This window comes from Diaphorina citri, unplaced genomic scaffold (assembly GCF_000475195.1).
Source record: "Diaphorina citri unplaced genomic scaffold, Diaci psyllid genome assembly version 1.1 scaffold1079, whole genome shotgun sequence".
Taxonomy (NCBI): domain Eukaryota; kingdom Metazoa; phylum Arthropoda; class Insecta; order Hemiptera; family Psyllidae; genus Diaphorina; species Diaphorina citri.
The window spans coordinates 1-12,891 of NW_007378508.1; the positions used below are offsets into that span (position 1 = coordinate 1).

Genomic DNA, 12,891 nt, shown 5'->3' on the forward strand with positions numbered 1-12,891 from the left:
ACAAAAGCCACAGCATGTTTACAACCTCCTGTGAACAAAAAGGAAACATATTTCATTTAATTAAATATGTCTGGCTGGAGGACTATAAACAGGGAGTAGACCAGCAACCTCCTTAACCAGCCTAGCTAGCTGACAGTTTTCTAAAGGGGAATACTGTGGCTTTAAAATACTGAGCCCAAGTCTTCACGATGGTTGATCGCACATATTAATATGTGGTTCAAGACAAGCCAAATAAACTTGGCTGAAGATCATCAACCCCCGGCCTTAGCTAAGCCGTTAACAACAACAAAAACACCAACATGTATTTAAATGAAGGAAAAATACTTTCATTATTATAAGGGAATACTGTGGCTTTAAAATACTAAGCCCAAGTCTTCACGATGGTTGATCGCATATATCAATATGTGGTTCAAGACAAGCCAAATAAACTTGGCTGAAGACCATCAACCCCCGGCCTTAGCTAAGCCGTTAACAACAACAAAAACACCAACATGTATTTAAATGAAGGAAAAATACTTTCATTATTATAAGGATAAGCAAAGTAAAAATCAAGGTACAATTTTCTTTCTGACATTATTTTTCTTTATGGCATCTTTAAAAGATAGGAGTTTTCACCAGAGTAAAATGAATACAGAAAAAAAAAACCAACAACAACAACAACAACAACAACAACAACAACAACAACACCAACAACAACAACAACAACAACAACAACAACAACAGAAGGTTTTCAATTTAAAGTATTTACTTACCTTGACATGCTGCACAATCTGAACAAAATGCCTTCAGTATGGTGCCTTCACGTATGCCGTGACGTCAAAGTTCACGATTTACCGCTATTTTTTTAATCGATTTATCTCGGGATCTAGAAGTCGTAGAAGAAAAAGAAAAATTCCGTTGGTCCTCATTTTTCCTGTTCTATGACTTTGAAACATCATCCAAGTAAGCGCAACTGATCTATTCTTGAATAGTTTATTGGGTTTTGATGAACTTTACTGAAAATTTCAATCCATAGAGGATATTTTCTCATTATATCTTGGACCCAAACGAGCCTTTGAGAGCTTTGTACTTGGTCGTTTTCAAGATAGTTTTACAGTTCTCTTCACTGCTTTTTACCTACAAATTAGTTTTTTTTTTAATTCTCTCTATCTGATATCCAGTTCCTCCAATCAGGAATCAGTATGTTAGTTTTGAAAATCAGACCACGCCTACCTGTATAAATCCTTCGCCAAGGTTGGGCAGCATTTCCCCAATGAGCGCTCTCAATTCTAACATTAGGCTCCGCCTACCTGTATAAATCCTTCGCCCAGATTGGGCAGCATTTCCCGGATTTCTCCAATGAGCGCTCTCAATTCCGATTCGGACAAGTACTTCTTGTGTACAGGTCGTATCTGATTCAATTCCTCTTCACTGCTATCTCCTGCCTCACTCGGGGCGTTGGATTTCTTCACTTTACTGTTACAACACATGGTGACTATTTCTAGGAGGTAGTCTATCTTGGCCATATCTCTGTATACGATGGGGGAGGAGTTAAGGAAATTGTCACAATAGTCAGAAATCGGAATGGGAAATATGGGAAATATATTATATATGAAAAAGAAGCGAAATGTGGCTGGTTTCTCTGTTTGTAAGAGACTGTGGGTACGATATACTTTCGAGTTTCCTATCTTTATTTATTTATTTTATCACTTACTAGTTACTACACAACCTAGCCAAAGGGGTGTACAAGCCAGTGTATTCGTAATTACGGTCCCAAGCCCGGGCAAATAGGGAGGGTCGGCCACGCCAAACCAAACCAATTCATTTATTTATACCCAGACACCGGCAGAATATGGCACTAAAAAGCATGGCAAAATGGTACTTTTTTCACCAAAATATGGCACTAGAAAGCATGGCGAAATGGGACTTATTTTGACAAAATATAGCATTGGCCAAGTCTCTTAAATAAAGGATACACAAGATGTGGGGCGGCTTGTTGCAGAATATCCAAATCATTATGAAGTGGATACAGGGTGTGATAATCGGCTATGAACACATCCTGTTCTATACTATCCGACAGGGTGTTGAGAAATCCGTCCACACACGTCTTAAGCTCTTCTCTATCGGTTAGACCATCCCTGGAAGACAACAAAGAACATCCTGAGAATAAAGAAAACTTATTAGCGGCACCGTTAACCCACTGGTACGAGCTTGCTGGCCAAGCAGAAGGTCTCAGGTTCGAATCCCACCTTCGGCATCGACATTAAAATGTTCTCTTCTTGACCCAGTGTTCTCAGCACCTAAATCAGAATGTCTCTTATCGCCCATCTGATGAGGGACATACTACGGGATGGGTATGCTACGACACAGACTACAACAGTCTGATATACCAGTTGGGGATCGACTTGGCGGGGCTTGGGTGGTATTTCTTGGGGTTATAACATTTCTATTCTTGACCCAGTTGTCTCAGCACCTAAATCAGAATGTCTCTTATCACCCATCTTTGGAGGGACATACTGCGGGATGGGCATGCTACGACACAGACTACAACAGTCTGATATACCAGTTGGGGAACAACTTGGGAGGACTTTTTTTATGCCACGAAGTGGTATTTCTTGGGGTTATACATACTTACAAGGTTAATACGTTACTAATACAGGAGGAAAGGCAGGATCTGTACAAATGAAGCAAATCATACTTACAAGGTTAATACGTTACTAATACAGGAGGAAAGGCAGGATCTGTACAAATGAAGCAAATAGAACCGGGCTAGCTTCAAGCTATTCTTTACACTTTGTCTCTGTACTGGCATTTGTCTTCTGGAGATAACTTCTTTCACCAGGGCATCCATACTGAGTACAGTGTTCTCATAGAACCTGGCTATCCTGGAAGACAAGAGAAAATAATTTTGGTTGACGTAGGTAAGGTGTAAGGAATCTGGAATGGAAATACGAGTGTCAGTCCAGCTTGGAGAATAGCGCGTCTGCTTTGTAAGCGTTAGGTCGCACGTTCGATTTCCGCACGGGGCGGATTTTATCCTGAACGGATAAGGTTCTTTCTGTCTTTCTCCTATCCTGTCTTACTTCTCTGTTCGCTTTCGGAACGATAAGACCTTGGCTGTTACAGTTTCCTCTATCAAACCTCTTTTTCCCGTCGTTTTTTTTTAGGGACAGGGACTCTGATTGTTATAGTTTCCCTCTGTAAATAACTATTGAGGAAAAAAAAAAAAAAAAAAAAAAAAAAAAAAAAAAAAAAAACTCTTCACACTCACCAACCTCTAAAACACCTCCGATGAAACATATGAGCGGCCGGGGGGTATTTAATCCACAACGTGGCAGTGTGTAGGGCCGAGTCCAGCAGGAAACACCACGTAGTCTGTGAGTAGGGACCATGGTGATTGTGGACGAGGTGGTGAGCAACGATCAGACGTGAGAGGTATCGGGGGCGCTCTCCATTCGTCTGAGAGAATAGGTGAGGTTTGCTACCGAACACGCTCCTCTAGGAAGTTCGAAACAGTTCTGCGAAAATGAAAAAATCCGCATCTGATACACTACATTATATTTTTCTTTTTTTTAAGTTAAGCAAGGTTCATATACATATGTTTAAACTATACCTATGAAATATATAAGACCTTGTTTAGACTGCGGGAGTAAAGGGACTTTTCAGTCTCATTCTGGCAGGATAAACAAGGTATATTCTATTCTATTCTACTTTCTTCCTATTTATTTATTTTAAGAAATAAAATCAAAGTACCTACCGGAGGTGTCGAAGAAAGTCCAGGAAAGAAGAATGCAGTGGTATGGACATGTCCAAAGAAGAGAGGAAAACTATGTAGGAAAGAGAGTTGAGAGGATGATAGTAGATGGAAATAGGGGAAGGGGTAGACCGAAGAAGAGGTGGAAAAACTGCATAATTAAAGACCTGCGTGAAAAGAACCTAACGGGAGATTAGGGTTGAATGGTAGAGATTGCCTTAGGCAATAATTTCGCCCCTTGCTTGTAATTTGTGTATTTTGTGTACATGTAATTATAAACAATAAAGAGTAAATAATAATAATAACAATACGTAAAAGTGCACAACAGAGCTGACTGGAAGAGGCCGGCGAAAAACGCCGACCCCACTTGAGTGGGAAAAGGTGTAGAAGAAGATTGGTGGCTGACAGTAAACTACATACCTCAAATACTTCATGTACAAAGTTCTCCAGATCGAGCATATAGCGAGGTTCTAGGTGGCTGACAGTAAACTACATACCTCAAATACTTCATGTACAAAGTTCTCCAGATCGAGCATATAGCGAGGTTCTATTCGATGGCTGACAGTAAACTACATACCTCAAATACTTCATGTACAAAGTTCTCCAGATCGAGCATATAGCGAGGTTCTATTCTAAACAGATTATCCAACATGGCTGTAATGTGCTCTGGATATTTGTGCGAGTACAGAGCACAGATGTCGATCAGAGTGGACAAGGATATGAGCTTGTTATTATACAGGAGATCTCCTAGGTACTCTTCACTCATCATTTCATTCTGAGGAATGCAAAGAGATCAATTAGAATTAGAAAGGGCAATGGTAAAATACATGTTATACAACAACAGTTAAAATTACGAACACGTTTTATTCACTATTTCTCAAAAGATTTCAAGAATGCTTAAAACAGATTGTTCCAAGAATTGGTTCGACCCTTTATTAAACAATAGATTTACCTACCTGGAGTTAGGGTCTTTTGATCAAAGTAATATTGTAGTCCTGGGACCTCAAATTTTAATAAGCGACGTGCACTAACGTTTTAAATTGTGGTGCCAAATTTCATGAAAATCAGACCAGACAGTAGCAAGTTATAGCAGAACAATTATTCTTAACAACATCCAAACCAAATGTAAAAAACTGTTGAGTTGAAACGTAGTCAATAAAGCACTATGGAGTTATAGGTTATAGTATATGTATACTGATACCTACCTCAGATAATTCACAACAAGTGAGCTTTCTAATGACAGTAAACACTAGGGTTTTGATCTGCCCGAAATTCAAAGAATTGACCTAGATAAATTCAAGTGTAGAAAAATCGAAAAGAGATGAATAATTTAATCAATTTTATTGAATTCCGACATGGAATTAAAAATTTTAATTTTAAGAAGTAATTTTAGTGCACTTCTAGTGCGCTGATAAAAATATGAGTAAATGATTTGATATTCTCTCTCAACTTCTCACCATGTGTACATAACAAATCGTTTACATAAAAAATAGACCAGACAATCGCAAGTTATAGCAGAACAATTATTCTTAACAACATCCAAACCAAATGCAAAAAACTGTTGAGTTAAAACGTAGTCAATAAAGCACTATGGAGTTATAGTATATGTATACCGATACCTACCTCAGATAATTCACAACAAGTGAGCTTTCTAATGACAGTAAACACTAGGGTTTTGATCTGGCAGTAAGTTTTTCTCACACCTTCCTCATAGGATTCTAGTTCTGACAGCAAGTAGACAGGAATAGCATTCTGAAGAAAACTAAGGATACATTTGATACAGCCAGGATCATGAACTGCTTGGGACCAAAACCTGAGAACAAGAAGTTATTAGGATATTACATAAATGAATTGACAAAGTTGTAAAGAGTTGATTCAAATCAAACTACATACAAAAATAACTACTCAAGTAATGTCATTTAAATTCAAACATAGATTTCTAGTTAATGAAGATTAGAATACTTGTGGGAAGAAGATCTAACCTTATGAGGAAGTTTTTAAAAAAGGCATTCCCAGTATTTAGGTAGGTGCTGTTTTCTTTTGACAAAGAATAGTTGGTCAGAATAGTCTCTCTTTCATAGATATAAGTCTCTCATTTGAAGTATAAACTAACTCACTTGTACTGTGGTAATTTCAATGTAAGCCATTCTAAATCTTCAATGTAAAGTTGAGCTCTCTGCTTCCATGCATGTAGGTCAGGACTTGTAGGTGGTGGTATATGCTGATACAGGGTTAGAACTTTGGATTCTACATGTTTAGCACTCTATGAATAAACGGAAGAAAAATTAATGAAGAGCTTGAATTTTAATTAAACCGACAAATCTTTTAGTCATTAATTACACTCAGAAAGAATCCTGTTCAGTTTATCAGAAATGTTGTGTAATAATGAATATAACATAATTATATACTTAGTACCTACTAAATTTTACAGTTTGAACAAATGAGCCACCGAACTTTTGACCCCAAATCCACCATATGAACAGCTCACCACTGAAGTTGGTTAAAAGGTGTTTGTCATTATTCTGAATGCCGCAGTCACTTTTGTCTAGTTAAAGTGTTAAAGCAAGTGAGCATTTAAAAATGATTTAAATTATTCTTACAACTAGGTAGGTACCTACATGTATCAGGATGGTTTTTTGCCCATGGTTTTTAATGCTCAACCCACATGAGTCCAAATACCTACTTGAAAAAAAATAATAATAATAATAATAATAATAATTAATCCATAGTGCTTTATTGACTACGTTTTAACTCAACAGTTTTTTGCATTTGGTTTGGATGTTGTGAATAATTGTTCTGCTATAACTTGCGATTGTCTGGTTTGATTTTCATGAAATTTGGCACCACAATTTAAAACGTCAGTGCACGTCGCTTATTAAAATTTGAGGTCCCAGGACTACAATAATACTTTTGACCTAGATAAATTCAAGTGTAGAAAAATCGAAAAGAGATGAATAATTCAATCAATTTTATTGAATTCCGACATGGAATTCAAATTTTTAATTTTAAGAAGTAATTTTAGTGCACTTCTATTGCGCTGATAAAAATATGAGTAAATGATTTGATATTCTCTCTCAACTTCTCACCATGTGTACATAACAAATCGTTTACATAAAAAATAATGCTATTTGATACTGAACAAAATGTGAATTAGTCATCATTGGCAATATTTTACCCTTATATATGCAATAACTCCCATTTGAAAGGAACCTTGGTATACTCAGATCCTAATCCAGATTTATGTTTTCCAAACATCGAAAAGAAAGAGATCCCTACAGTGACCTTGTGTTGTAATACTAACATAAAATTCTTATTGTACTCGCAAGTTTCATAAAAAATATTCTTGCTGATGTGGCCACATAAATATAGGTAATTATGCGTGCTATTATTTTAGCATAACACGTATCAGTAAATTTTTACATGAGGATTTTTTTTTTTTTTTTTTTTTTTTTTCGCAGGAAATTCAAGACATATTGAAACTTATTTTGTGGTGCACTTAGTCTCATGAGGACAATATTGAGTAGCGACCAGTGCCAGTGGTGGTATTACAAGTAACAAACAAATGTGTATTAGCAGATAGAAGACATCTAGGATCTCGAAATTTGTCTTGGTGATTTGATTACCTACTTACCCAAAACATCATTAAAACTCGCCTTCAATATAACACAAAGAAGGAATAATTTGCCTACATTTACACTGGATTGATTCTAGACAAATAAACTGATTGTAATACCAGAAAGTTTTTCCATTTATCAAGGGAAATTTGCTACGTGTGTTGTTCAATGTTGGATGGATGCTTGTGAATAAATAAAACAGTAGGCTACAAATAACATTGGAAAGCTCATAGATACGAGTGAAACAATAGGCTATAAATAGAATAGCATGTTTAGGCTAATAGATTCGAGTGCCTACATGAATAATGGAGCTCTGTGAATTCAAAATTGCATGATCCTTTAGCATTTCTTGAGCCTTCTTTTCATTATGATTTCAACTCCTAAAGAGATGTTAAAATCCCCTTTCTAACTTTTTGAAAAGAATTTACCAAAGTATGAAATACCTATCTTGGAAACTTGTGAATCTTGTGATTTGGTGATTTTTATTATTTTTTTAAACATTGGGTATTTTTATTACTGACATTTTTGTACCGTCATCTGAGGTGACTTTGCACCTGCCCGGGTGACTTTGCACCAAATCAGTAAAATGTTTTGAATGCTGACTGAATGCTTCCGATCCTTTAGCATTTCTTGAGCCTTCTTTTCATTATGATTTCAACTCCTAAAGAGATGTTGGAATCCCCTTTCTAACTTTTTGAAAAGAATTTACCAAAGTATGAAATACCTATCTTGGAAACTTGTCAATCTTGTGATTTGGTGATTTTTATTATTTTTTTAAACATTGGGTATTTTTATTACTGACATTTTTGTACCTACTAACAGTGTTTGAAATCTCTTCTCTGATCTTTTCAGAACCAGGCGTGAATAACGTTGTCATAGAAACGCTCAATTGTTTGCTGGCTAACAGTGTTTGAAATCTCTTCTCTGATCTTTTCAGAACCAGGCGTGAATAACGTTGTCATAGAAACGCTCAATTGTTTGCTGGCCAGACAGTTGTGCTATGAAGACCCGGCATGCTTGACAGTTTTGCAAACGATCCCCAGTGTCTGTGGAATAGAAATAGGTAAGTTCGACACATCCACTAATAAGGTAAAAATTTGTATGAACGCCGGGTATTACAGTAGTAGTTATGCAATGTGCAATAATACTTAGATATGAATTCCCTATCTATCCTATAACATCTGTGGTTCGACACATCCACTAATAAAGTAAAAATTTGTATGAACGCCGGGTATTAAAGTATTTGGTACGCAATGTGCAATAATAAACCATAACATCAGTGGTGAGTCCAGATAAATTTCCCTTTACAAGCCTAATATGTATAGGTACTGTTATTGATAGTAAGGCTTTTCCTTTTGAATTTTTTGAGTGATGAAATTTCCATTAGAATCTTTTATAAACAGCTACACAGCTGTTGTAATACCCACCTTCCACATACGAAATGGACGTTCCTATCTGGAAAAACAAATATAAATTGTATTTATTATATTTTCCGCCCTCTCTTCCGGACCGGAAAAATCTCACCCGCTACACAATTCGTACAGAATTTCTTGCTGTGTAAATTGTCCCTTCACATTTTTTTTTCCTTTTTTAAAACAGTATAATTTACGACAGTTTACATAAAGGGGACGTATAATGTTACTGTAATTATGTAGAGATTTATCAAGCTTGCACGTACAATTAGCTAAGCTTTTGGCATGCACTTCTCTACGGCTGCCCTTTAGGTCGACCTTCAAGGGAAAATCTTAATGTGGTTTTGTATATTTAAAATTCTATGATTTATTGGTTCTTGCACTTCCCGGGCTTTTATTTTTGCATTACTCAGTTTTACTTTCAATAGCAGTAGGTAATTCTCATAGGAAAACCCATTATAATTTTATTAGCATTATTACCACTATTAGGGACTTTTATAGGTTTTCCGTAATTGTACGAGTACGCGTAGGAAATAGGTATATTCGATTCCTATAAACAAAAAGCGTAGTTGTTTCCTTGGAAAACTTCATCAACCAATATTCAACCTAACTCTTATTAAACCAAGTAGTGTTTGTTTCTGTAGAAACCTACCAATAGTGACAATGTCATTTCATCATTCTCATAGGAAAACCCATATAATTTTATTAGCATTATTACCACTTTTAGGGACTTTTTATAGGTTTTCCGTAACTGTACGAGTACGCGTAGGAAATAGGTATATTCGATTCCTATAAACAAAAAGCGTAGTTGTTTCCTCGGAAAACTCCATCAACCAATATTCAACCTAACTCTTATTAAACCAAGTAGTGTTTGTTTCTGTAGAAACCTACCAATAGTGACAATGTCATTTCATCACTCAAAAGATAAAATATGAATGGTGGTCAGAAACACCAACACTAATGACATAATACAAACAATACTGCGTGTCAACTGTGTACGTCTAGGTAATAATTAAAACTTTGTTTATCGGGAAATAATATTTTTTCTCTAGCTGTAATGATAATATAATAATTATGCGATTAGTTCACAAAGTTTTAAATCTAAAAACTTCACTGCCTTTGTTTCTGAAATAATCCTAAATTTGCGAGGAGGTTCTTCGAATCGTATATTAAAAAAGTTCTAGGCACCACCTTTGTAAATGTGTACACGGATAATATTTCAACATTCCAGAGCAATAATTCAACTACACACAAAGCCACCCACACTAAAGCGCAATTTAAATGAACCTACATTGTAGGTATGAGACATACGAGTATAAATATTTTTTCTCTAGCTGTAATGATAATATAATAATTATGCGATTAGTTCACAAAGTTTTAAATCTAAAAACTTCACTGCCTTTGTTTCTGAAATAATCCTAAATTTGCGGAGGTTCTTCGAATCGTATATTAAAAAAGTTCTAGACACCACCTTTGTAAATGTGTACACGGATAATATTTCAACATTCCAAAGCAATAATTCAACTACACACAAAGCCACCCACACTAAAGCGCAATTTAAATGAACCTACATTGTAGGTATGAGACATACGAGTATAATAATGTAGACGTAAAACCAACATGATTAAGACTATGGGCAGGACAAATAGTGAGAGAGAGAAGAGAAATGAAAAATCCTATAAGTGAAGGAGTTAGGAAAGAGTTTCAAGAAGGATATGGGAGGGACGGAGAGTAAGAATGAAATAGAAAGAATGGAAGGGAAGAGAAACAGCCAGGAGTTAAGAAAAACACATACCTACATCGTCTGAAGAGGTTGTGTCAGAGTACTTCTATTCACACTAGAGGGTTGTTAACCCCTGTATAGCATAGTCAAGTTGTTTTGCATATTTTACATCCATTGCAAATTAGATTTAACATTTATTGCAATTTTATTACATTCCCTAAATCAAATGAGTTTTTTCTCTGTCACATGAAAACATTTATTGCATCTTTTTATCAAAGGAATTTTGTGCTTACATAAATTATGTATAAAATGTTATTATTCCAAGCATAAATTATGTTTTGTGTTGGAACATTATGAAAGGATAGAAGAGCAGTGAAATTACTGTCAAATATGTTCCACACAACATCAAAGCATTATATGAAAATTTAATGCTCTTCTTATTGCATTTCCGCATTTCGCTTATAAGCAATTATTATTTAATATTGCATGGATGTTTAGAAGCTCTACTGACACTAATGTGTTTCCCTGTTTTATTGACAATAAATATCGACCCTCTCGTTTGGATGTTTCATTTTTGTAGATACTCTGTGTTGTTTCCAAATACAAAATTCACGAACACGAGGAACCTCTCTTTAGACTTCGGTTTGATGTGACACAAGAAAAAAAACTATTGATCATGATGATCACAAAATAGGAAAACTCTAAATTCAGGTGAGGTTTGCTACCGAACACGTCCTCTAGGAAGTCGAAACAGTTCTGCGAAAATGAAAAATTCCGCATGATTACATTACTTTCTTCCTATTTATTTATTTATCCTAAATATATACAGCCCCTTGTGTAACTGACTGACTGACTGACTGACTGACTGACTCACGTATACAAATTCTAACCCACTTCTATCGTATTTCGATTGGAAATATTTCAACTGGTTGGTTTCTGGTGTTCTCTTCTTGACCCAGTTGTCTCAGCACCTAAATCAGAATGTCTCTTATCACCCATCTCTGGAGGGACATACTGCGGGATGGGCATGCTACGACACAGACTACAACAGTCTGATATACCAGTTGGGGATCGACTTGGCGGGGCTTGGGTGGTATTTCTTGGGGTTATAACATACTTACAAGGTTAATACGTTACTAATACAAGAGGACAGGCAGGATCTGTACAAATGAAGCAAATAGAACCGGGCTAGCTTCAAGCTATTCTTTACACTTTGTCTCTGTACTGGCATTTGTCTTCTGGAGATAACTTCTTTCACCAGGGCATCCATACTGAGTACAGTGTTCTCATAGAACCTGGCTATCCTGGAAGACAAGAGAAAATAATTTTGGTTGACGTAGGTAAGGTGTAAGGAATCTGGAATGGAAATACGAGTGTCAGTCCAGCTTGGAGAATAGCGCGTCTGCTTTGTAAGCGTTAGGTCGCACGTTCGATTTCCGCACGGGGCGGATTTTATCCTGAACGGATAAGGTTCTTTCTGTCTTTCTCCTATCCTGTCTTACTTCTCTGTTCGCTTTCGGAACGATAAGACCTTGGCTGTTACAGTTTCCTCTATCAAACCTCTTTTTCCCGTCGTTTTTTTTTAGGGACAGGGACTCTGATTGTTATAGTTTCCCTCTGTAAATAACTATTGAGGAAAAAAAAAAAAAAAAAAAAAAAAAAAAAAGATTTCCGCACGGGGCGGATTTTATCCTGAACGGATAAGGTTCTTTCTGTCTTTCTCTTATCCTGTCTTACTTCTCTGTTCGCTTTCGGGACGATAAGACCTTGGCTGTTACAGTTTCCTCTATCAAACCTCTTTTTCCCGTCGTTTTTTAGGGACAGGGACTCTGATTGTTTTAGTTTCCCTCTGTAAATAACTATTGAAAAAAAAAAAAATCGCTTTCTCAACTCACCGATCTTCAAAACAGTTCCGATGAAACATATGAGCGGCCGGGGGGTATTTATCCACAAACGTGGCCAGTGTATAGGCCGAGTCCAGCAGGAACACCACGTAGTCTGTGAGGAGGGACATGGTGATTGTGGACGAGGTGTGAGAAGATGACGTGAGAGGTACGGGGGCGCTCTCATCGTCTGAGAGAACCAGGTGAGGTCAAGTGATGGAAAATGGATCTTTAACTTGAAGTAAAAGAATGAAAGATAAAACTTTCTTCACTACTTCAGCAAAACACACGTATCAAGCAAAATTAAGTACCTAATCAAGTTGAACTTTTTGCAGTTTTTGCCTTTTTTGATAAATAGGTGAGGTTTGCTACCGAACACGTCCTCTAGGAAGTCGAAACAGTTCTGCGAAAATGAAAAAATCCGCATGATTACACTACATTATTATTATTTTTTTTTAATATTTAAACAAGGTTTTTTATTTACATATGTTTAAACTATACCTATGAAATATATAAGACCTTGTTT

At 36.3% G+C, this 12,891-nt stretch overlaps 3 protein-coding genes across 3 annotated transcripts in view; 1 reads left to right on the plus strand and 2 right to left on the minus strand.

Moving 5' to 3' along the window:
* Positions 1–1,274: 1,274 nt before the first annotated feature.
* On the minus strand, positions 1,275–3,371 carry LOC103514078 (activating signal cointegrator 1 complex subunit 2-like). Its single transcript, XM_017446072.1, has 4 exons — positions 3,251–3,371; positions 2,682–2,916; positions 1,956–2,117; positions 1,275–1,509 (listed from the first exon to the last, which is right to left on the minus strand). Exons 1-4 carry the CDS (start codon positions 3,369–3,371, stop codon positions 1,275–1,277), a joined length of 753 nt encoding a protein of 250 aa, XP_017301561.1.
* Positions 3,372–3,401: 30 nt separating this feature from the next.
* Positions 3,402–7,373, minus strand: LOC108252982 (activating signal cointegrator 1 complex subunit 2-like). Its single transcript, XM_017446073.1, has 5 exons — positions 7,365–7,373; positions 5,851–5,996; positions 5,357–5,546; positions 4,311–4,508; positions 3,402–3,497 (listed from the first exon to the last, which is right to left on the minus strand). Exons 1-5 carry the CDS (start codon positions 7,371–7,373, stop codon positions 3,402–3,404), a joined length of 639 nt encoding a protein of 212 aa, XP_017301562.1.
* Positions 7,374–7,652: 279 nt separating this feature from the next.
* Positions 7,653–12,891, plus strand: part of LOC103514079 — an 80,083-nt gene continuing 74,844 nt past the window's right edge. The window contains exons 1-2 of the mRNA XM_026827125.1: positions 7,653–7,662; positions 8,255–8,410. Coding sequence (XP_026682926.1) covers positions 7,653–7,662; positions 8,255–8,410 — 166 coding nt within the window. The remainder of the gene's footprint in view (positions 7,663–8,254; positions 8,411–12,891) is intronic.